At 36.7% G+C, this 26,508-nt stretch overlaps 1 protein-coding gene across 3 annotated transcripts in view; it reads right to left on the minus strand.

Annotated features, from left to right (window-relative positions):
* Positions 1-9,869: 9,869 nt before the first annotated feature.
* Positions 9,870-26,508, minus strand: part of LOC150102721 (dual specificity protein phosphatase 10-like) — a 111,819-nt gene continuing 95,180 nt past the window's right edge. For all 3 annotated transcript variants that reach the window (XM_090398835.1, XM_090398836.1, XM_090398838.1), the window contains exons 3-4: positions 21,254-21,655; positions 9,870-12,594 (exon numbers count right to left, since the gene is read on the minus strand). In XM_090398835.1, the coding sequence (XP_090254961.1) occupies positions 12,284-12,594; positions 21,254-21,655 (713 nt within the window). In that variant the 3' untranslated portion in view covers positions 9,870-12,283. The remainder of the gene's footprint in view (positions 12,595-21,253; positions 21,656-26,508) is intronic.

Here is a 26,508-nt window from a genome sequence, read left to right on the forward strand (position 1 = left end):
TTGGTAAGCTCGTTCTTCAATGTTGTTAACCAAAGGTGGCTCTCTTTCTGTTTAAGTTACGTCATCAATTTCTTCTCCCCTGTTTTCTAGCTTTCCCACAATTTAACTTGAACCATGTCGCAACCAATTTCCCTTTAAATAATTGAAGAAATATTTTCAGCGAATTCCCTTAGTGGTCACGTGTGCTTTACAACTGCGTAATTGTTAGTTAATTCGGATAATGCAATGGACGTCTGGCAATGTGTTTACCTTCTGTACTGCAATGCTTAGATGAGTCATGGGACTATTTCCTAACGGGGTGCGACCTACACACTATTCTGTTTACCGAGGAAAAAAAAAAAAAAAAAAAAAAAAAAAAACACCTCTCCGATGTCAATAGGTTTATATCATGTTTGAGTAGCTTATAATATATGAATGCGTATTTTTTGCGACATCACCGAACTTTTACGACAAATTTAGTGTGCGAAGCTTCTTTCCTATTTTTTTTTTTTCATTTTCCTTCCTCTTTGACTCAAAGATATTGAACAAATAAATCATTGTGAAAAATCTCATCGGAAAAATAAACACGTTGCACTCCATTCACTCTCCCCCCCCCCAGCCATAATCGACATCTTTGTTTGCCACAAACTACTTTCTCCGAGCAATCTATTCTTGTCATCTGCCGTAAATAAGAAAGTGGATCGTTGACGGTCTGCGTACGGCAGTAAATGAAAACGGAAGATAGAAGCTGATGTTCCCTGCTCAGGAATCTTAAGAAGCTGGGCTATATGAGGGCGGAAGCATTTGTTGATGCACGTTGTAGACACGACAACCCTCGCTAAATCCATCAAATGTAAAGAATCAAACACTCAGTTGTGAAGAATAATGATGGCATTTCTGTACTGGCTCTTGAAGAAAAAAACTGTGGGCCAGAATAGCGCTTAAAAAAAGTTAATTTTACGGTTCAAAATCCATATTGAAAGATTTTTTTTTTTTTTTTGCAAGAAGCCTTACCATTTCTATTCCTCATTAACAAATTTTGAATTAACAGACGTCTGATCTGATGTCTTTGTTATTGAATTACCAAGCGCTGGAAGTGATCGAGTTCTCTTTAGGTCTTTTCCGTTACTACGATTGTAAAATACAGGAGTTTGATGCAATCATTGCGTGTAAAGCGAACACGTAACATCGCGTGCTGCTTTCTGCATGACACACTGTTGCATTCATGTAAAACAGATGCGCATGACGGTACAAGTTGCAGTTTCTTCATTGTTGTTGATAAGAACAAACATGTTTGCCCATTCATGGCATATTTACTATCGAAAATCAAATTGTACGAAAAACCAAAAATCAGTCTAAAAGAAACCCGCAAAAATATTTTATTTAAATAAGTCACTCATACTTGTAACACCATTCATGTGACTACGTCTCGTTCTATCACTGATAAACCGAAAAACACTACCATATCCCACCACCCTTCCCCCCAAATACAAAGCTACAACACGTGAGAAAATAACACTATAATTAATTTAATAAATATTTTCATTTAATTAAATATTTTATTTAATAAATAAAAATTTGGTTGCATGACATGCTTTAACAAACGGTAAACACAACATCTTATGCGCATTATTACTAAATTTTCAACAATACATAGTGTTGTTGACAAAGATTCATTGTTGCCAACAATACTTCTGTCTGTTACGTTTACTTCAAGTGCTATTCGACTAACAGAATTTTTGAAAATATCATTAGGAATTCTGCTATTCCACATTGTTAAGGCTAATGTAACCGAACTTATTTAAAATTAAAAATTACCATTCACAGATTTACATCAAAAGTTTTTCTAATTCAAAAGCTGTCACAATCATGTTTGAATTACGCAGCATACAAAACAACATGCGTTATATCAAACCAGTCTTCTTATTCAGCAGGTCATTCTTATTCTTCATGCCAGTTAAATGCACTTTGAAACATGCACAGTTTCTTCCCCTCGTGATTGTGGTAAGGTTGCACATTATATAACTCAGTCATGCATTTTCGGAATGCTCTGAGTCAACGCAACTGCCTTTGCTACTGGCTGATGCAAGAACTCTGAACCGTCTTATAGAAAATTTGTTTCGCTTATATCTTCAGCTGCCAATATTAGCTTGACTCATTTCTGTATGAACTTTAAATCGAATACCTGCCTCGTCATACGAAACATTTGAACCCATTAACGAATCCCAAATAGATATTTGCGCTTTTCAATTAGTTAGAAACACTGCCATGTATTCGAACCGTATTTTGTGTGCACGAATAATGAATTGTTTGCGATGTGGGACAGGAAATGTTAGTTGTTCAGCATTATGGCAAAGCAACTAAGAGTATGATGGCGCATTAGATCCGTTAATTGCCTAAGTTCTGTTCTCCAGTCTGCTTGTTTTTTCGGGATGAAAATCCAACAATTCGGGCTGGAAAATCCTACCAGAACCAACTAATTCACTTTCATTTGAAAATCGTTCATAGTGATACTTTGCACTAGAGGGGAAATCGAACTCATATTATTCCAACCAAAGGGCATCGTGGATGCCGACAGGGAGGCGGAAGAATCATGAAATAATTCATGAGATAATCACATTATAATTTAATATCCTATAAAATCATCATCTAATATGAATTAGCCTATAAAATCACCATCTAATATGAATTAGCCTATAAAATCATCATCTAATATGAATTAGCCTATGAAATCATCATCTAATATGAATTAGCCTATAAAAGCATCATCTAATATGAATTAGCCTATGAAATCACCATCTAATATGAATTAGCCTATGGAATCATTATATTCTGTATATTCTCAGATCGTTGTATCCTATGAAATATTAACATAAACAACTAGGAAGATCTGACCCTACACCGATCGAAACAAGAAAGTGTCTTCACTATCTATTTTATTATTTTTTAAAAAAATAACTGCCTACCACAAAGCGCGAGAAGAGAAGGTTACGGAATGAAACATCAGATTACACGGGAAAATGATTCTCAGCCAGAGCTATCCATGAATTCACAAACAAATCTAAGAACAGTCATTGATTGAGAGTGATTGAGGATATGCTAATTCCCCATCCTTTAATCTGTTCTTCTGAAATCAATATCTCATCAGTTATTCTCCGAAGGTCAGATCATGGGCATCCTACGACATAATCACATTCTAATAAAATTACTATATCTTACGAGATCATCCTATTCTAAGAGAGCCTCCGTAGCTCAGTCAGAATGGACGAAGCCATGTGGTCGGAAAAACATGGGTTCGATTCCCGTACGTGAAGAACCTTTATCTCTTTCGACTGAAGGTGACTTAGCCGCTCTCATACGGTGAGGGAGTTTTTTTTTCACCCGGAAACTCGGTTATTTTTGACCCCCAGAGCAGGAAACCGACCTCCGTGAACACACGGATTACAGTCACGAATACTTAAGACGGTCCCTCCAGCCACAGGCCTGATTCGTCAGCTATATGCCGATCCTGGGCCGAGATAAAATTAGGGGACATTCGGATGGTGCCGTACCTCCCCGTAAAAGGGACTCACGGGCGTTGTGTCATCATACGAAATAAATAAAACCACATCCTAATAAAATCATCATACGATCGTCGTTTCCTATGTAAGCATGAGTTACTCTATGATAATTCCGATGATGATATTACGATAATTTATTCACATGAAATGCCAATAAATTAGCCTATAAACAAATTATCCTATAAATAAATTATCCTATAAATTAGCCTATGAAATGACTCATATTCCAAAAAATGAGATAATTATTTTACAGGACTGAAGCTTATTCCATTAAATCAAGCAGAATAATTCATTATTCTGCGATAATGAGTTATAAACAACAAGAAGAAATATCTTACTCTTTCTCAGTGATCTCCAGCAGGCTATCATGCATCATTTAGACGTTAAATTAGCGATGAAATTTCTCTGGCGGCAATTCATTTCTTAGAACGTCGAACAAATGTTGCTCCCAGACATTAAAGGGTTTCCAACCTTTCTCCATCCCCCCCCCCGCCGCTTTGACCTATGCACCACTAACCACAGAAACAGAAAGCCGTGTTGTTATTCCAGAAGGGGGGTGGGGTGTGTGCACACTCCTTAGGGTCATTAACATTTCGTGGCATCTTCAATACAGGTAAAGCACACACTGCCAGTTAAAAACATCTTTTGTGTAATTGACAACACTCTTGGTTTTTATACGTCGTCTGTTAACCGAATTGAGGTCACTGCCCTTGGACACTTAAGCAACTGAGATTATCCCTGATAAGCATTTCAAAACAAGTCGCAATATGTGCGTTAAGGATTTCTGTAATCCGTCCGTTACATGCAGAAGACCCGTTTTATATTAATGCTAAGACACGAAGCTCTAAATTAAAGAGAAGGTTAGCAAATAAATAGTGTTCGGTAAAGGAATTGATTATTGATACAACTTAGTTTCTTTTTTTCCTCTATTCCTCTATATACACTCTCCGTCCAAAAAGAAACCGAACTTTTCGAAAATAGAAGAAACTAGTGGCGCCACCTATTGTATCTTTTTGCTGTCGAAAGCGGTAACCTTCATTAGTGTTGTATCAACTGTTTATGACATTTGTTTCGTTACAAGCCGAGTTATAGTGCCCAGAGTGACAGGGTGTTTTGACGAACGGTCGGAAAATGAGTTTCAAACAGAAAGCTGCGATTGACTTTTGTGTTAAACTTGGTAAAAGTTTTGCCGAAACGCATCAAATGCTTCAAAAAGCATACGGTGATGAATGCTTATCCCGTACTTAAGTTTATGAGTGGTTTAAGCAATTTGAAAGTAGGCGTGAGATGCTTGAGGACGACGAAAAGCTGGGCAGTCCAAAAACTGGACTGAACGAAGTTAACATCCAAAACGCGCGTGATTTCGTCAAAGAAATCCCGAAATCGTCTGTAAAATTGATTGAAGATGAATTGGGGATTCCAAAATCAACTGTGCACAACATTTTGACCGAGAGTTTGGGTCTTCGTAAAATGAATTCGTGATTTGTTCCCTTCAAGTTGACCGACGACCAAAAAATGTATCAAATTGAACACTGCAAGGACCTCATTAAAACCGCTCATAAGAACTCAAACTTCCTTGAAACGATCGTTACTGGTGACGAAACGTGGTGTTTTGAGTATGAGCCCGAAACAAAGCGGAGTGGAAACCACCAGAAGATGGGCATCCGAAAAAAAGTCGCTTGGAGAGGTCAAAAGTAAAGAAAATGCTGATTTGTTTCTACGATTCGAAGGGATTCATTATCCACAAAGAATTAGTTCCGCGTCTGGCCATACGGTCAATGATGAGATTTATCTTGAAGTTTGAAGCGATTGATAGCGAGAATTCGTCGCGTACGGCATGAATATCGTGACGACCGACGTTCGTCTAAACAGTGTCACTCTTGGCACTATAACTCGGCTTCTAATGAAGCAAATGTCATAAACAGTCGACACAACACTAATGAAGGTTGCCGCTTTAGACAACACAAAGACACAACAGGTGGCGCCACTAGTTTCTTCTATTTTCAAAAAGTTCAGTTTCTTTTTGGACAGAGGGTGTATAGTAGAAGGAATGCTTTTTTTTTTTTTTTTTTTTTTTGCGTGTACCACTCTTTCCAGTTCTTTCTCATAATATTCTACCTTTATGTTCTTATGCAGAATGGAGCGACCTCATCAGCAGTTTACTCTTTGAAGTTATCTATCATCGCGCATATGCAATTATCAATAAACTAAAAGAAAGAAAAAAACGAAGATATTTACACAACTTTACTGTACAAAACTAGACTACGTTTCGAATGACAACCCGGACAATGAATTGCACGTATATACTTCTAGAATGCTAAAAACTAGATTAAGAAAGGAACCTCAAAATGTTAAGAATGGGATATAAAGTAGATTTTAAACACAGTTTTAAAACACTTGCAAAAACATTACAAAGAACTTAAAGTGTATTAAATTGTTCGTACGTTTATGAAACAAGAAAAGTCATATAATTCCAAAAAAAAAAAAAAAAAAAAAAAATCATATATTTTTAGCGCTTATCTTAATGCATTAATGAGATTACTGTTAAGTGCTGCATCGTGTTACGCAAAAAAATAACATTAGGAAAAAAGATTAGTAAATGTTCAATGCAGAACTTCCCAATATAGTTTTTAATATTTATTAAAATTATTATTTGTTACATTAAAAAACGGTCAAATCCACTAATAAAATAATAAAGGTATAAGCATTTATCCCTTAAAAAAAAAAAAATAAAATAAAATAAAAAAAAAAATAAGTGGGAAAGATTTGATCGGAATGCCATGAAAAAAAAAAATAAATGTTGGGAAAATCTGATTTTACTGAAAGAATTAAATCAAAAATGATAGCAATATTCATTATACACCCACGTGAAGAACTCGTATTCGCATTTTATTTCTGTCCCCGATATTTTTGTAATCATTAATTTGCATGTGAACCAAGAAATTCCATTTGTTACGGGGGATGTTTATTTATTTTTTCTCGATATCTCTAAGGTTTACTCTTTCAATAACACCATAGAATGATCGATGAATACAATTAAACTAACTAAAAAAAGTATTTCTACGATTATTGCGTAATATTTTCATGTAATTACATCATTATTATTTTTAATATGTTGTCAGAGTAAACGAAATATTTGCGGAGTTGTTCCGGTCTTAATCCCTGAGGTGAATGACTTCTAACATCCCGTCTCCCTCTACGCCTAACTCACTTAGAGGTCATCAAAGGGAAGTAGCAAAAAAAAAAAAAAAAAAAAAAAAAAAAAAAAAAAAAAAAAAAAAAAAGGTAATAAAATCTGTGGAAATATGAAACACGAAAATTAAAATGATTTTAATGAAGCAAGCAACGTGCGTTGGAGTGATGTTGTAGTAAGATGGGTCACCGACAAATTTCTGGTCGCTGGATGCGTTTCTCATGGAGCGAACTGAATGAGAAGAATAATATGAATAAATCTTATTGAAGCACGACTTTCTAAGTGACCCGAATCGGAGGCCAAGTTAGGTCAAACGATTGTGCGGGGAATATAAAGAAAAGAAAGAGAAATAGATTTAAAAAAGAAAAAAAGAAAAGAAAAAACTATTTTTGAATGGCAACAGAAGGGAGGGTTCGTTTTACGCATAACTACTTATATAAACCACTTTATTTTTTTTTACTAAACCATAATTAGCCAACACAACGAGTCTTTCTCTTTTAAGAAATTAATATCCTGTGAACGAACACAAGATCTAAGACAGCATTTCTTCGAATGGTTTCTTTAATAACTTTTGTGGTTACCATCCCCGACACTCTTCCAAAATAAAGACAAATTAAAATATAAAAAAATATTTTTAAATTTTTTTATAACTTAGCCATAGTCACAATGCTGTAAACGATAAGCATAGCTTAATTTAAATTTTAATTACTTAATACTATCACGGTTATTAGATTTTTGGGCTTATTGTGATAAATCTCTCGCTCATTTATTTTAAATTACTTAAAATATTTTTCGCAAAATGCATAGCACAGATTAGTTTTGTTGCTCCTTAAAAACAAGAATTATCTCCGATCTGATAGGCGATGTTTACTGTAATGATAAGATAATCAAAATCTTCAATGAAACTTCAGTGACATCAATTGATTTTTCTACTATTTAGGATGTCAGAATCAACTCCGTTTTAATTCAAATCGCTTTTAGTGAAGAAATTAGACAAAAGGATGTTATACAATTTAAATAAACTAAATGCAAGTACCGTCTTTAGTGCATCAGACAAAAGCCAAATGTTGCAACAATGAAAGCCATTACAATAACTGAAATATGTCTTTCTCAGATTCTACATTGGATCCACACCGTCACCACCAATATTGCCCAGCTGCAATATTCTCAATATTCTCAAGTGGACAGGGTTGTTTCGTTTTATTGTAAATTCACAATTTACTAAGCACTTGAACATCGTCTCATAACACGATAGTTTAGGAATTTTTTGTAGATATTTTTATTAATTTAATAAAAGCAAAATGGGAAGATCTGTCTTCATGGTTATAGATTGGACTCTGCTGCTTTATTGCCAGTAGAAAATCGACCATAACGTTAACTTTATCACGAAGAACATTTCTGCCCCCACAATATTGATTCTAATACGATTAAACGTTATGCAAATCAGCAATTTTCTGCCGGTCATATTTTCAAATATACTCCAACCTAATTAAGAATGGATTGTGGCATTTTCTGTTATTTTGTTTCACAATGATTTCGAAATGCAGTAGCGAAAAAATAACAAAAACACTTCTTTTAAAGAATGATAATTTGCATTTGCTCATATTTTCGATATCAAGAATGCCAGCCAATGAATAGAAAATTTATTCTTTTTCGAATTAAAATTAAATCCAAAAGCTGATCCACTAATATCAAACTTCTTATGTAAAGCAGAAGTAACTTGAAAGCTGCAAGAAAAATATCTTACAGAATACTTTTCTGAGTAATCCTACCAAATGAGAAATTACATGGGAGCAGTCATGCATAAGCCCGAGAATCTCATTTGGTCTATAAAAATCCCAAGTTTCAGATATTTCGGCGATCCTTCCACTTTTGGAAAACCTATGATTACGATCATTGGATATTTTTATTCTTATTTGGCCTACTTAACATTAGATGCTCCGTCGACATGATTTTTTTTTTTTTTTTTTTAATTCGATTCAGGAAGTGTGGGCAAGTCAGTTCTGCACTAGTGGAGATTACTCATCAAGATTTTAAAGGGCACAGCACGGATGGTCGTGGTCTCTTTAATATTGTTAGATGAACTTCGATTTTTCCCAGTAGGCACATCAGTACGAGGACCCACTCAATTGTCACACACAAACAATGGAAATCAGGTTAAATACTTTATTGAAAATTACTTTTATAAAAAGCCAATTATTTCAACGGAGTAGGCCACTAGGTGAAAGAAGGAAGAGGCTTAAAATAGCATGTAGAATATTAATGTCATCCTACTGTGACTGGGTAGAATTATTACTATTAATAAAGGTCCTAAACATTGTAATTATAAAGTAGGCAGTGAAGTGCTGATTCGAAATTTCGAGCGACATTTAGTGAATTTCTTCACATATTCTACATGTATGGAGTGTTTCTCATGAAATGAGGTCGACTACAAGAAAAATTTCGATCCTTTTCGAATAAATGTTTATGAAGACCCTTTACGATGACATATGCACCATCATTCTCCTTCAGAATTTTACATGATAGAATACTCACGTATTAACAGTTTGTCATTTCCGTTTATGCAACACGATAATTCAAGAGAATCCAATTGCATAACAAAATGATTGTGTTCGTGTTTTTTCCCTCTCCTTTGCAGATAGAAAATATTTTAACTCGCTTGCTATTGCTATCGTAAAAGATATTTAAGTAAATAAAACTGTTGAATTTCAAACATGATCACATGTGCTGACCATAGACTGACCATTCTTTGCCATCTTAACTTTCATATGAGAAAAAGCGACATCCTCACAAATGTTTTCTCATTCACAAGTGTGAAACTTAAGTGTAAAAAAAAAAAAAAAAGTAATCATACACGTGTAGCTCCTGCTATGTGGGTTTCATTAAAATGGGATTATTTTTTAGTTAGTCCAATACATTGCTAAGTTATGACCATTGGATTGACGTATTTGAACATTTTATTTGTCATTTATTCCTATAGAAAGATCTAATACTAGATTAGATCTTTGTCACATGTTTCGTAATCTATAATAATCAACATTGACGTTATTTGATATGTATCTGAACTAATTCCAGTTTTACTACGAGTGGTTATTTTTTTTATTTTTTTTTTTTAAAAAAAAGATAGACAGCACATATTATATAGAGATAAATTTCTTTTATTATCTGTTCTCTAAAAATATCGTCTTCACATTGCAATTAAACATAATCACATGGGTTATTATACAATATGAAAATATACCTCCTGAAGATTAAACCATCTGTCAAAAGGATTTCGAAGAAGGAAGAACTGAGACCCATGAGCAGGCCAAAAGCTTGGAAGAATTTGTCCTAGCTTTTACCAGTTTTTGTCTTCATTTGCAACACCTTTTTGCTTTACAGCCCAGAGAAAGACATGAGACTAGATCGATTATTATAATGTTAGTTACTTCGTAAGCTTTTACAGCACTCGCGGAAAACAATGTTTTGGTTGGAAAATAAGTTGTTAAGATATGATACGCGTGTTGTTGCCATAGAAACTACTTCGTATTGTTAGGATATTGGAAAAAAATCTATGTTTCTGACGGATAAATGTCAAAAACTAGAATGTAAACGTTTGTTTATCAAAAGCTAAGTTTTTCTCTTTATTTGGAAAATTTAAGGACGGGTAAACGCTTTAGCGGGTCACTGAGCGTTCTTTAAACATGATAAATTGGTCAACTTCTTCACACGATAATAAAATAAGAGTGCGCATGACGTACCCTGCATTCAGTGATGCATACACATTTTTTTTCTTCTTTTGTATTAAAAAAGCGTAGCCGTTCCCAAAACTCTTCTAGCCGAAACCTTAACGGTAAATAAACGAGTTGGATGACTCACTTATTACATAAAAATATCCCTTTAGCATTAACTTTATAAAAAACGAAAAAAATTATTTCATATATTTATCTAAAATCGTTAAAAAATGGATATTTATGAGAATGATATCTTTTTAAGGTTTGTTAGAAGTTTATTCAGGTGATGTTTGAATGTGATATGTACAGAAACAACTTTTGTAATTAAGGCTAATCGTTCGTGCCTTTCTTTTAGAATTAATATCAAAAAGGGGAAGACTTTATCTAGGAAACAGTTATTAGAATTTCAGGATAACTGGAAGAATTCTGCTGAAGTTAATGAGTAAACTGAAGAACCATTCACTCATTTTTCCTTTATGTAAAAACCATTTAGCGAAACAGGATAATGGTTTTACATTTAATTTTTAAAATGTTTACACTTTAATTATCGATACTGCTTCAAAGCCAAAAAGGATTTACCTTAAATAATCATTTCAACATTTATGGAACAAATAAAGCGAACATAGGTTCAGTTCTAAACTAAAGAATTTGCCAGGCGAATTAATTTTTTTGATCTGAATGGCATTCTATGGATATCTTACCCAATAATACTAGTGATCAGCCCACCAAGTCATATTTACATTTATCAACTAATAAATTTCGGCTTAAAGCAAATTGTATGTATACAGAAAACTTTATTAGTAAATTTACGATGAAAATTCAAAAAGTCAAATGATTTTTGATGTTTGATTTTGTCTTATATATTTATATATATATACACATTAGTTTAACATAATACACAACTCTTCTCCAAAATTTACATTCCTTCCTACACATTTATCTACTACGCATTTTACACAGAAACTAGTAAAGTCTTTAATTTTACTCGAGTATCCATGCATTCAAGTCACTCAACCAACGAACTGCTTGGATGTTGATTCAACAACTAAAATGTTTGCTATCCAAACATCCATTTTCTCAATGATGTTAAACAGATATTTTGGAAGTATGTCTTCTCTGTCTGTTTAATCTCTATTCTGAATTATCTACATGATCTGATCCTTATCAGTTTCATATTTTAACCAATTCAAACTGTAAGGTAAGTTGTAGGTTTTGACTAGGAATTTAACTATTTCTACAACCTCCCAAATATTGGGTTGAATTTGCAGTTATTTTATTTCAATTGTATATTTATTGAAAACAAAAAAAGGATTTTTTTTCCCTTCTTATATATCCTTGAGACATTTGAACGGGTATCCCATTAAGGGAATTTTCTGAATTAATAATAATAAAAAAAAAAAAAAGGCACAGTGAACATTTGTTCATAAGGATAACAAAGCGCTGTCATCCAGAACTTGGAGATTTATAAGTTATTTTGTACATCTTGAATTTATACAAAGATAAAACACTTTCCATCTGATTTCTGCCATCATTCTCTTACTTGAAGAAACTCAAAAGTTCAAGGCTTTTATGTTGTGGTAATCCAGGCTATGAATCTCGCACAGGACACTCCAATAGAAGTCCCATCGTGCATCCACTGAATCGAAATGCTCTTTTTCTTATCAATGTCTTTCAGTTAGTGCTTTAACCAACCACATACTCTTCTTCAGAAACACTGATGCTAAGGACCATGGCACGCTGCTGATGGGCCATACCTTGACCCATTTTGTATTCAACTTCAGCATTCAAGATCTTTGTTGAGCGTTTAGTCGGGCTGATTTCCTCCACTTCAATAGTCTTCATATTCCTGGACCGGATCCGGGAGATGGAGTTTCTGGTGCTTGCGGAGAATTATGTAAACATTGTCTGCATGGTTTACACTCGGGTTCTGAAGGCCCACAAGATCTAAGTGATTGCTCCAATTCCATCAACTGACCCATGAAATTTAAGTTGGGAGATATAATGGGTCGTTTATTTTTTACAAGTCTGTATGCATCCACTAAAGACATGAGCTTATGGTGCATGAGATAGGCTATAGTGATAGTTGGGGAACGAGAAATACCAGCTTGACAATGCACTAATACACTGCATCCTTCCTGTCGGGCTTCATCTAAAGGAAAAAAAAAAAAAAGGGCATTTTAGACAAATCAGTACAAAATTTATTGTATTGCATTATAATATAATCAGTTTTTAAATATCAATACAGCAAAATGATTTATGATATTAACAGACGCAACAAGAGGTATTTGACAATCCCCATTGCTAAACTAACGAAATCAATATTTACCAGCATTTCGTAAGGCCTAACGGGCAGTCCCCATCATGATATTCTTTTCTCCAAGTTCATCATTGAGTCAATTTTATCGACATTCCTTACTCCCAACGAACACGACATGTCAATGTATATCGCGCTTTAGTGTAGACATGCACATCCTATCAAAAACAAGAGTGTACGGTGTCGCTCTATTAAAGTACAATTTGTTCTCCGTCTAACAGGATGTTGCCGCAACATATGTTGCCCGCACGTGCTCTTAGGCATCCCACTCTGTTTTCTCTTCTCTTCCCCCCCCCTCAACACCGGTGGGTTTATCGATCACAAGTGTACTGACTGTTCATTAAGCGCAGCTCATGAATCCGGCACTGGAGTTCAGTCCGAACATCCAGTAGTGGTAATTTAAAAGGCAACCACGTGAGGCCGATAGAACTCTCACGAGTTGAGATTCTTATCGTGCTGTTGCGGGACGCTCTGTTGTTCCTGTGTGTGTGAGCGCTTCCCTTTTAAAAGTCAGTCCTACTTGATACGGTAAACCCTTTAATTAACATCAAATTGGTTTTCTACCAAACCAATGACACGCGTCATTACCCCGAACATTCACGAGTGGTTATGTTAAGGGTTTCTGTAATCCCTTATTTGGCTAATGGATATCTAAACAGCGGAAGTTACCGGCCAGGCCAATGAATGATTCACAAGTTGTTTAGGAAGACCAGGGGGGGGGAGGCAAAGAAAGAATTAATAAATGCAAACTGACTGCGTGATATAAATCTTATTTGATTCGCTCCGAATGCTTTAAACTGACTGATAAACAAGGAAGTGTACTCCTCGTTTAGAAAAGAAAACTGATGGACAGGTTTTAAGATAAATTATCTCGAAGAAAATCTTTATTACTCAAAGAGTTGGGGCATTCCTGGTTATCAAAATTAACTATTTAATGAACAAAAATATTTCTTCAAGTCTGTCAAGAAAAATTCGATTCTTGTCGTCTTCCTCCAAATGATTTTATTTGGTTAATGAAGAGGCCTATGAAGATCACACTGCAGTGTGCCTGTTAATTATATAAGCCCTCAGACCGGAAGCGGAATTCCTCGAAAGTAAAAGAGCTTGGAAATAACGACTGTTTCCTACCTATCATACGAGTAGATGGCATCACACCTGAAATAATGTGAAGGTGTGCACCCCCAGTTGCATTACATTAAGAGCATATTCCAGTCTTGGCCAGGTCTAGTCACCACCCTACTTAAGATCAAAACACCATGAAATATTGTTAAGTTAAAACGATGCTTCAATTTGACAACTTTTCCTTGACATGTGGAAATTGCAAAGTGGATAGGAAACCACGTTTTTGATATCCACAGCATTGCAGTGTATTATATTAGCCTTTAATTACCTCTAAAATCAATATCCTGGCAAACGAAGTTGCGATAAACCTACAAATAAACAGAAGGTATTTCAATAGTTCTGCGATTTTTAGAGATAATCATTTGCGACATCAGGCAATGAAATAACACGTGATTACAATATTTTTGTTCTGTGTAGCAGTAAAATGTTTGGAATACTTTTAAAGGAAAATTTGAGCCGATTTTGATATTTATTGGAGGCCAAGCGGCATTACTTTAAGTCTAACTCAACAGCATTACGACACTCAGTACTTCACTTATCCTCCAACCGTCCTTCACTAAACGATTGTAATGCCACCTTTCGGATATATCAGAACTATTTGTAATAAAAAGAGGAAAGAAAAAGACAAAGAAAAGTAGCTGTACCTGAACGCGCGCGCACACACGTGAACTTCACGTGTGCAGGTGTTATCCTGAAGTACGATGAGTCATGTGTGTGCGAGGTACAGAAACCGAGGGTTTGTAAAGGTAGACTGAAGTGCTGCTAGGCACAGATACGGTAGGACAAGAGTGGCCCGATGTACACTGAGGAAATAGAAACTTTATCTAGGTCACTTATAAGGGAGGTAATGAGAAGGTGACTCACCGTTCCACGTACTTCAGAACAGATGTTTTATGGGGGGAAAGGGGCTAAGAATGAAGTATAAAAAAATACTAAGTACTACCTTGTTGTGGGACTAAAGCAATTCCAAATGGAACGAACTAAAGTAGTTTATTTGTGTCGAGTATTTCACTTTGTGTTCCCACGATCGCATTCGGACCTAAAATACGTCGTTGTCTTCAATGGTGAATGACGATAGTTTTTTTTTTCTTTATAATTTTGGCCGTAATGCCAGAAGTATCAGTTTTAACCGATAGCATTAATTTAAAACTAAAGACTTCTACTGCAATCATTCATACAGATTTGCAACCTCCTTCTTTCAACCACAGATTACCTGTTTTGCTGATGTTATCGTGCACTAACATTGGCTTCGGACCGTATGCGTAACCCTTCCATATGGGTCGCGTATCTCAAGCCCGATTGGACAGATTACACCCATATATATCCGAACTGGATATTAAACCGACTAGGAAAATCGTCAACAGAAAGCTGTCTCATCCAGTGACTCACTGAGGGGAGGATGGTGCGGGTGAACTTTGACTACTACTCTTTGTCCCGCCCTTGCCCACTCCGTGGACGGATAGAAGTCTGGCAGTTCGTGGCCGAAGTGCGACGCTTTTCAGCTAATCAAGACCAAAGCTAAAGAGGGTGATGGGGATTAAAAAGGCTGTTGTTGAATCTGTGCCCTTTTGTATCTCCCTCGCTTGTCACATATCACCCGAGAAGCCAAGAATGGGGGGGGGGGGGGAAGAGATGGAGGAAAGTGAACGGACGGCAAAAGTTCGGACCGACACGAGGTTGACGAACAAGCGCATACAATAGAGGTACGTGGCCTCGCGCAGCTGCCAAGCTACCTGGCGCACACACACACAAGAGCCTGCATTACTCATCCCGATATGCGTTGGGTCAGAGCTACTGTCGGTTAGCGCCACGTCATACTTACCTTCTGTGTGCTGAGTAACAGTGAGTCCGTTTTCGCAGATGGTTGGAGTCGGACCCGCTTTCGGTGCGCAGTTGTTAGACACGTGTGTGAGGGTGGTTTTGTCCGAATTGACATCACCAACAAGTGACGTGTTCTTCGTCATATGTAACGTCATCCTTTCCAAAGAGTACGGATTGGGGTGATTTCACACACGGGGAAACGCATTTCACCCCCCCTCCCATTAAATCAAGTCGATAAAAAGAATTTAAATATAGTTTCCTTATAGATTTCTAATAGTGACTAATTCTGGTAGGATTAGTCACTAATGGAACGAAGGTGTGTGCTTTATTCCGTTTATTTCGAATTAGATTTGCAACTCCCCAATCTACTCTATCACATATTAAAATATGCAAATGAGGGTTTCGTGCAGGGTATTACACATGGCGATGAACTTGATAGACAATTACTTGAAAGAAAATTGAAATCCGTTACTTTGCCATTGGAGCAAATATCCAACACTGCTCTAAGAATGCCTACAACGACAGTTAATGACGTAAACGATCTACATTGCTTTGGTACCCACTAACCCGGGAAGCACTCTAAGCCATTAATAAATGCTGATCTTCTGTTGAGTTGAGTTTTACGGATCTTTGACAACATCAAGTAGCACAATTACTCAAACTGAACAAGTTTATTCAAGCAATAGGACATTCTTTCTAAGCCTTCAATCATGAAATTTGCATGCGTGTAAAATGGTGGATTTTCTTGGTTTGTATGATCTATCAAGACGTTCTCTGGCAAACTAAGATTTATTCACAATTCGAATCGGTTTAACATGTTAACCTCTACCTGTCGATAAATCTGACCACCATTCCGTCAAGCAGATTCTGATCAGAACCAGCATAGTCAAGTGCTGTTTCTGATTAGAAAGCCTCCTGTTTAACTGGATACAAATCTGACGTAATAAGTACAGAAATATATAAACAGCATTCGCAGAGAGCCGTTTTTTTTTTTTTTTAAGTTGCATCTTCTACACATTGCTGATGGTTTGGAATGCACCATGCTGAAGTTTGTAAGGCGACTTAATTCTCGAAAGAAAGAAACTTAATTCAGACCCACTAACTCAGTACTGTGTACAAAACACCCGAAAAGTAATCATTAAGTGCCCAGGAGAAACTCGTTTCCTCCTGAGTAGCGCAATCACTCCAAATCCATTCTCAGTTTGTAGGACGCGATTGCATTTGTATAAAAATTTACCAGTTTACTAATAAGGAAGACAATGAGCAAATAAATGACATCCAAAGCAAACCATTAACACTTCAGAGCATGACATAGGACAAAGCACTCGGTTAGAGTAATTCGCACGGATATAGAAAGTACCTCCCCCCCTAATAATAAGGTGTCAGTAACATAAGCATCCGGTTTCCAAGGACTACTTTATACAACGCACTTCTGTTGTATTATAAAGAGAATGCTCCAATTAGAGCATTGCATTCAACTGTTTTGTTCTCTGCTCCCGTATTACAAGCACAGCTGATATTACAGAAAAAAAAAAAAAAAAAAGCAAGAACACTGATAATAAGAAACTGGTTGATTATAAACAGGATCTGATTAAGTTGGGAGGACATGAGTTTCGTTTCTCCAAAGGAGAGCTTAACTTCGAATGCGATTTTTTTTTTTTTTACTAATCTACCAAATACTAATTGGTGATAAATTACTGGTGATGTATCAGAGAAATCAACTCCGTCAAATGGATTTCTGATTTTCGATGTCGAGGCAATCTAATACCTTCTTAGCCTGCATACCATCATATTTGTCTCAAATCAGAACAGAGAGATTAAAAAAAAAATTAATTCACAGCACTTTTTTTTTTCCCTGATATGATTTGGAATTTAGCTTGAATACTGCACCGTTGCAGTATTCAATGCATCCTTAGAGTAAACGGATAAATAATTTTTAAAATTATTTATCCATTAATAAATATTTTTTATTATTCAAATTAGCCTTCTGTCCTAATATTCTAGATATAATTGAATTAAGGAACTGACTATCCATGCATGAAAAAAAAAATGGACAGGCCTCCTCACTCCCTCTTGTATTAAAAAGGGGAAAAAAACGTATAAAAAACCGAAAAAACAGACCACTTCCGCAAGCCAATGCAACTCCATCATAAACTGTCACCAAAACGTAAGGCATTCACGTGGGAAGAAGCACTTGGCCAGCCCTTAAACACCTCAAGGAACCCCACCTCAAAAGCAATTCCCAAAAACGGGTTCTCCCCAATCAGTCACCAGATGGCGAACATGTCACTCACCAAAAGAAAGCCAATGGCTGATGTAACCAACACTTCGGTGCTGTTCCCAAGGCTTTGTTTCCGTAGCGCGTGTAGATATGAGTCACTTCCCACGTGACAGCCCCCTTTTTTACCTGTGGCTGACTACCTCCGCAACGGAGTCGCACGTGATGATTCCATGCCCCTTCATACTATTAAGTATCACATAATCGCCCGCATGAATCAGCACTTCAGTTGTCCCGGGACAATAAGCACAAAGTAGGGGGCAGGCGTGACGTCATCTGACCCTAGTTTGAACACCTGAGGGGATAAGGCTATGTTGCTTTGTGGGTGTTGCATGCCGGGATGCCGGTACCAGTACAAAGTGCCACGGCTGACTCAAATCAAACATCAAAGATAGACCTTCTTGCTACTAAGACGGCTTCTTTATGTAAACGTATATGTCATAATAGTTTGTTATAGAAATGGGGGAATGCACAGATGGAGGTATGACCCACTTATTTTTTTTATGCTATCCGACACTAGGGAAGCATAACAGCCTATAATGAGGTAAAAAGGGAAAAAATCTTTTGTTTGCCCCACTGGGGCAGTGTTTCTATATTTGTATCGGTATTTGCCTTGTTAAAATCTGGAAAAACTAGCGAAGATTGGGTCACATGATGCGATGATAACAGAATTCTCCTACCATATTGATAAATAAAAGGCAAGCTGTAATGACGTCCGAATTATATTGCGAAATTAAGGCTGTACTATATAAATTAAAAACGTTTTTGATTCGCGAAATAACACTAATTAGATTGAGCTATACAATTCCGGCAATAGAATTTAAACTCCCTGCTTCCTCCCGTAATTTGTGCGTTTTAAACTCCAAACACATGGTATGAACTCTAAGTATGGCACTAAAAATTACAGCATTTTTCTAAAAATGCAAGTCGTTTTGTGCACACAACGATATTAATCTTAAGTAATTATCTGTTAAAGTTCTTGTAACTTCAAACCAATTATTTTATTTAATATAGAATAAAATATACAGACGATAAGCACTTTTGCAGGTCGATCCAACAATGAAAATTTGATACACTTTTCTATTTAAGTTCTTTGTTGAAATCTCTTATCACCAACCATTGTCAAAGTATAAAACAATGCACTGTTCTCTGAACACGCTATTTCAGTTGTTCCCCATATAGATCCCAGGTTGCGTGGGAATTTCCTCCTTGGACTGTATCCACAAGCGCATTCAAGCAAAGCACCCCTTCTCTTCAAACGGAAATCAACGTATTAGAGATTTAGCGCTTTAATTACTAGTCTTGACGCAATGTAGGTGCGTAACGTCAGTTTTCTCTTTTTTTGGCTGGTGTTTTACTTGTGAGCAGACGAACTTGTCATCTTTTGCTCACTTCCGGAACTAAGTGAAGTTCATCTAAAGGACATCAACGTTATATATACGGCAACAATTATGATAAATATAGAACTAGAAAGAGATTAACGGCAACAAAATAAGCGTCTAGTTGGATATTTTATTCAAAGGTCGCAAAGAAATGGTTTGTAACCGATAAAAACTAAGGAGGAAAAAAAAAAAAAAAAACAACTGTTGATTCACTAAATAGTTGGAATACCGATGGTTTCCCAGAGTCCGACCAAGATGTAGGCTTTATTGATTGCATTATCGGGATGATTAATAGTAGTCGGCCGGCGTGATTACGTTGCCAGACAAAAAGGATCTGCCACGCGCAAGTGACACCGCAGCAGTACTCCGGGGCAGAGGGCGCTATAATCGTGTAATACTAATGAACAAGCACTCTACAAGCAGAGTCCGCGTAACGACGCTGGCTTAAGGGGGGGGGGGGTGGCATTGAAGAGAGTAACTACAGGAGACGAGCAACATTCGGAGAAAAAGGTTCGACACCCCTTTTATCCGCTAGGAGTGAATCAATTTATTTACTCAGCCCTGAAGGGAGGGATAAATGTGACGATTTCTTAATCCGAGTGCAATCTAGCAGACAATGTACAAGAAGAGGCGTTTAGTGTGGCGATGTTAAAACCTTTTGAATTCACCCAACCCCTTTATCAAGTGTTTTGAATCATTAGAATTCCATTTACTGATAAGCTTACAGGAGTTTCTTAGCTTGTATCCAAAAGGCCACAATCATACTTGGCAACTTCGATACGGCAGTCAAAGTGGGTTTGTTTATCCCAGAACTTCGTAAAGAATGGCAGGGGGGAACCTCAAAAGTCCACAATGTGTAGAGAAAGTACACCCAGGTGAAGTAGCGGACTGATGGCCGGTTAAAAGGATGCAGTAACCTTTCAAAAAAAAGACTCAAATTGACGAAATATTCGTATTATTTGCCAAAATCTGATTCGAAATAGTTGTTAGCCTAATGCAGTGTTTCTCAACCTTTTTTGGATCATGCCCACATCAACGTCTCAAAGATTTTGATGCCCCCCCCCCTCTAGCATAATAGTCGGCCAAATTCTGAAAAAGTGTAATATAAATATGCACTTTTTCTAATTACCCCCCAAAATATTCAAATTGTCTCCCTGTGGGGCGTACGCCCCACGTTGAGAAACACTGGCCTAATGTATGACTCCCAGCATAGGTGGCAAGTTATTAAGGACATTAATCTGAAATATTTCCTACCCCAAATTTGACCTATTTTTTATATAAGGCTATTATTGAGTACTCGAGGGGTCCTGGTATTATTTCTTCTTTCTCGCTTGTTCAGATGACTACAGAAAGTAAATAGTAAGAAAGTGAAATAATATAAAAAATTCGTATGTCATAAATCAAGAAGCTGACACAATTATGTCTATAGTTAATTTGAGTTCTACTCATTAAACGCCATGACAAGGCAGGTCAAGGATTTTCCCTTGCCACATCCTTGTTGACTGGAGGGCAAGGTCACTGGCTGTTTAGCGCAATCACGCCATAGTAACAACACTAACACGAATCCAAACGCATAGATAAGCAAATACGTTTCCTGATGCCACACATGGAATTACTTGCCTCCCACTTTGGGTGTGAAAAGTGGTCAAGATGATGAATTTAAGTGTCGTAAAAATAAATGACCATCTGGCGCATCCATCCTCCCACACACACTCAAATTGTTCTGATGCTCCCAGTTGCATTTATGACACTCGTTAACAAAAGAAAGACGACAAAAGCTGTCCATTGTTGATCAGTTTAAAAAAAATTAAACAATACAAACTAACTATAACACGATATATCCATTAAATGAAACTTGAGTATAAACCGAGTTATAAAGAACTGTGCTTACCTATAAAAGCAAAGGCCTCTTCGAAATACTGCTTTAGGTTCTGGTGACAGTTATCAGAAGCAGGAAGTTGCTTATGTTTAATCCCTTCTTCCGTGTGGTACCCTGGTAAGTGTGCTGTTACGTTCAAAACGTATGTGATACCCAGGGCACGGAGTCGGGAGAGGTCGGAAGCATCCCGTTCGTTGCCCAGGTAAAGGAACGGCAGGATGGGAGTGGCATGGATGTTTTCTATGTCCGACACCACATCGGAGTTAGGAGACACGGGCATGGTGGAACTGACTAGAGCTGGCAAAGATGTTGGAGGATAACACTCTTGATCCCTTTCTTCGTCTGAGAACGAGCTTTTAGACGGAAAGTCCGTGCACAGATCACCATGGCAACGCTGGAACTCCCGCCATCCACCTGTAATCGGGTAGAAAAATAAAGTTTATTACGTCACAATGAATTTAAACAAAAACGTGCTGAGTTAATTGTTTATCGCGTTGGTAACGTATGTCAGCATTCTATTTTCAAAACAGACAAAGCGCGCTCGTTTTTTTTTTTTTTAAAGTACCGTTGAATGAATTCTGAATATGTATCAGGAAATTCTGGCTGACTATAGAGTAGCCATAAGCCGGTGCTAATGTGGCGATCATCCATCACTACCGACAACATACACACGTTAGCTTTCGGACTGTATTTATCTTGTTTAGCGTACGCTCCGTAACAGGAGATAGCGCCAGCTTCGTCGAGTCTTGAAAGGTCACTGCTATCCGGAGCTCAAATATTTCCATAGGGATGGGTCTATCAGTGGCTTCATCGGCAAGTTCCCCCGGCTATTATCATTTAGGGATGCTGAATTTTATAGTGCATAACACAGAAAGCTTCCCATTAATTAGAGGCCATTAGAGGTCCCTCCATGACGATTCAATTCCCAGGTCGAGGAGGGGGTGGTGGTGGTGTGCCCCGCGTGAGATGATTCATGGGTGTCTGCCATTGCCCTCTGCTTCCCCATCCCTGACTCATGGCTACAAGTTCGAAAAGGGGGGCCGTTTAAAAAGGCACCTTTGCTAGACTTTCGGCCCAGAGATAACAAAGTGAGTCATTACTACTGTATGACATAAATATAGGGACTTTCCTAAAGTTGGGGGCTGAATTCCCCCGACCAACAGCCACCCCATCCTCTCACCCCGTCATATATGTACGTTAAGTTCTACAAGTATGATGCATTCTACTTTGAATGAATTAATTGATAATAGAGGGAGCTGCTTCAGCTTCTTATGACGTTTGTACTTTCCTGATACACCATTCAAGGTTTAATTCATAGAACGTTATAAAAAAAAATGTCTTGAAGAAAATACACAGGAAGTCCAGAAAATAATACCGGCATTTCAAAATGCAAATATTTATTGAAATATTAAAGACTGCTAATATTATAACAGGATTATTAAATATTCACGCTGATAGCAGCTTGGTAGGTCGGCATATTACAATCTACGTGCACTTCAACACTTCCGGAGTGAGTGGCTAATTTGAAATTGTTATGGAAAAAATTAAGGCTAAAGATGTCACCGTGATTATATTAATCGCGTGTTTACTCCAGACATTTCGGACAACTAATCTTTAAAAATATTTCTAGTTAATGGAATTCGAACAGTCTTTTCAACTTAAGTGTCACGACATGGCTGGCGCTAAAGATAATTGATTAGTGCTTGACTACCTTCTCTTGTAGAGAAATCATTTTTGCAGTGATGTCCCATCTTTTACGTAACCACCTCACAAGGGGGAAAACATATGATACAAACCTATTCCAAGGGTATCCAAAGTTTCATTAAAAGGGTAGGCATCCACCCGTTATATATTTATAATTTATCAGACAGATTTAGACTGAACAATTCGTTCAAATTCTAGTTACACACGAATTACTAGTTCAGATTTTTTTTATAGCATAAAACAGCCTTTTTATTGTTACATTTTTGATACCTGTTAAATAGGAACGAATGTCTGAGCATGCGCACGAAACAGCCAGTAAACCAGCCATGTTAAGTTTAGGCAACTATCGACAATTCGATTTGAAAAATATATGCATTCCATATACACGCAGTGTTTTGTAGAAACCCTGTATTTTAAAAAATCCAAGAAAAATCTAAAAAGAAAAGTATCCTCGTGTATTAATTCTAAATTCAGCATTAATCCTATGAGCAGAATAAAAACAGGAAGTGCAAAAACAGGATTTAAAGTTATTGGCTTGGATTCAACCTAGATCACATCTGGATTTATAATTTTGGAAAGGAGGGTTGTATACTTTATTTCTGTATTATGGTTCACTCCCGCTGAACTTAAGACGCATAAAGCGAGACTAATTTTTCAGCTAAAACAACTTGAAGATTCAAAAAGTTCAAAATAATTGTTTGATTTGTAACCAGTGTCTATCAGAGCACGAAGTATTTTTTTTTTCAATTACTACTTGAGTACGTGAAAGCATCTACTACAGACGACATATTTCTTAAAGAGTAAAGAATTGGAAACCGGTTTATGAAACCGAAACACTAGTTCTCAGAAAGTTACCAGGAAAATATTGCATTAACAAGAAAAATGATTAAGAAACAGGGATCTTCGTTCAAAGAGGTTATACGAAACGGACAGAAAAAAGTGAAGCAAAACAGACTGTGTTAATAGAATTAAAAGCGAAATTTAAAAAAGGAAGATGCTGAATTCATATTAAAATTTTAAATTAAAAAATCTCTCTCAAAAGATGTCGAAAAAAAACACCTTACTGGCCATTATGGATCAAATACGCATCATCATACGCTTCGTATCCATCATATATTTCAATGTATTATCAATGGCATTACAATTTTAATAGGCACTTCGCATCCATGGTAACTTGGACTTATGTCTTGGCCGGTAGCGTGATTAAAAAAAAATAAAAATTGTCATCTCAAAAAAAAAAAAAAAAAAAAAAAAAAAAAAAAAAAAAAAAAAAATAGTAATAATAAATCTAAAACAGATTATTATAACCAATGGGAAACTGAAATGACTCAAAAGATAACCAATAAACGCATCGTACCTTACTTCTCCGATCCAATTATCAATACTGTTTTGAAGCAAATATCTTGGCTATTAAAACAATATTAAAAGAAGTGTGTAAATTCAGTTTCTTCACATGCAAAACAACATTCACAATAAGGTAGTTACTCCAGAGACATCGGACGGCACCATAACACTACGCAAAGCCATCATCCTAACTCATACAGACCTTAATCACTAGTGGCAGCTGTTCTTGATCGCACATAAATCCAACGTTTAAGGAAAACGACACTTGAAGCCTCTGGCGCAACCCGATTCAGAATTCTAATCACTTCGACATACCGAGTTGTCAACTTCTGCCGACATCACACCGCACTTCTGCGTTCAAACACGTGATATATAAGTTAGCCTCAACACAAGCCACTTGTAAAACTTCTTATCCTTCTAAAATAACTGGTCCTCCCCTCTCTCTCTTTTCTCAGCGCACGAGATGACCTCACTGCGTAGGAATGAGGGTTTCCTTAATAGCAGCTCTTACTGGCCAACAAGACGCCATTCTTCTGTTTCACCCCCCCCTCCTTCCTACTCTAAGGATAGTTATACGATGTTACTTGGCAAGCCCCAGACTGCTCGGTGCGATCCCAGGTCCCAGCTACGTTTCATCATTCAGCTATCTGTCAGCACCTCCTAAGAAAGAAGACCGAAATAGAAAGAAGCGTTTCTGCCAATTACATATTTCGTGGATGGCTCAGGCACTATAAATTTCTAATCTAGCTTCTCTCGTGATGGCTTGATTAATTCTTATTTTTTCTCAGGTTTCCCAGTCAGCTAAATGAAATCTGATCCACAATAGCTCTCGTATTTGATAAATTAGAGCCGTGTTAGAATTCAGTGTTATTCTACATTGGGTTCAGTGGATGGAAATGCCAAAAGGAACATTAACAGTAAGTTAATAATGACTCAGTTGTTGAACGAAAAAAATTCATCTGACAATCATCGTAAATGATTTTTAACTAAAAAATGCTGAGCCATAAAAAGTTATCTAATCGATTCCAAATGATGACCAAAAGGTTCTTTACTAAATTTGTTAAAAACAAAAATGGATCAAAGGTCCCCTCCCCCCCCGATACTCAAAACTAGGTGCTTTGTGTAATCACATAACTAACTCTTACAATTTTTGTACTCCTGCAAAAAAGAGCGCTGTAGCAATTCCGTCAGTATGATTGCATGGACATATCCGATCATTTTAAACTCGAAAGTGTATAAGCCAAAAAAAAGGATTAGGGTTAACTGTTGCGATGACGTCACCGCACACGAATACGATCATGATACTCCTTTACTATTGATCATTTCTTTATCTGTTGGTTTGAGATATCATTTGTAATATAATTTTCAATTGTTTTTCCCCCTACCTGGCGAGTAAAAAAAAAAAAAAAATGACTTTAAATCAAAATTCATTAAAACGCATACATCTAAAAGAATTGTTACATGCCTATGGAGGAAAAATCCCTGTTATAGAAATAGTTGGATCATTCTGTTTTAATAACTTAGCTATTGGACAAGCGAACAGAAAATTTTTAACAGTTCACTTATTCTTTCCCTCCCCCAGAGACAGGTAATAAAAAACACTGATGGTGAACTATGCTAATTACAGTTCGGAGACTGCTGCTTTAAGAAGCTCGAGATCCACCAGTTTGAAATGCGCAGCTGTCTACACAAGCAAATATTTGATTTGCAGCAATGTGCGACTTATACAAAGCCATCTTGAAAAGGAAGTTAAAAAAAATCTCTTAAGTATGCACCAACGCGGTTGAAAACACTACAATTTTTTGAATTTCTCCAAAATGTAGAAGCATGTATAAGTAAAAATGTATAAGTTGGAGTAAGCGTAAACTAGCAGCAGCTATTTCTCCAAAATAGCTGCTGCTAGTTTACGCGTACTCCAACTTATCAACGAAGTATTGGTAACATTACGTAAATGTTTCGTTTCCTGCTTGGTAAGTACAGAATTATATAAATGCTAATATTATATATGCATATACAGCATGTGCTCATTTTAAAACCCTAAACTCTACACACATAAAATTCTAAGCCGAGGGAAATGTAACGAAGGTTAAATTGTGGTCATTAAAGCATACTCTATCAGACCAGTGGAGCAGAGATAAGGACAGGAAATATGCCAAGGTTACTGTTTAATTAGTGCGCTACAGTTCCGGTAGCGTCCATACATCCACATGTGTGTCATC

The sequence above is a fragment of the Typopeltis vanoorti genome, chromosome 10, assembly GCF_054136105.1.
Source record: "Typopeltis vanoorti isolate ZY-2024b chromosome 10, IOZ_Tvanoo_1.0, whole genome shotgun sequence".
Taxonomy (NCBI): Eukaryota; Metazoa; Arthropoda; class Arachnida; order Uropygi; family Thelyphonidae; genus Typopeltis; species Typopeltis vanoorti.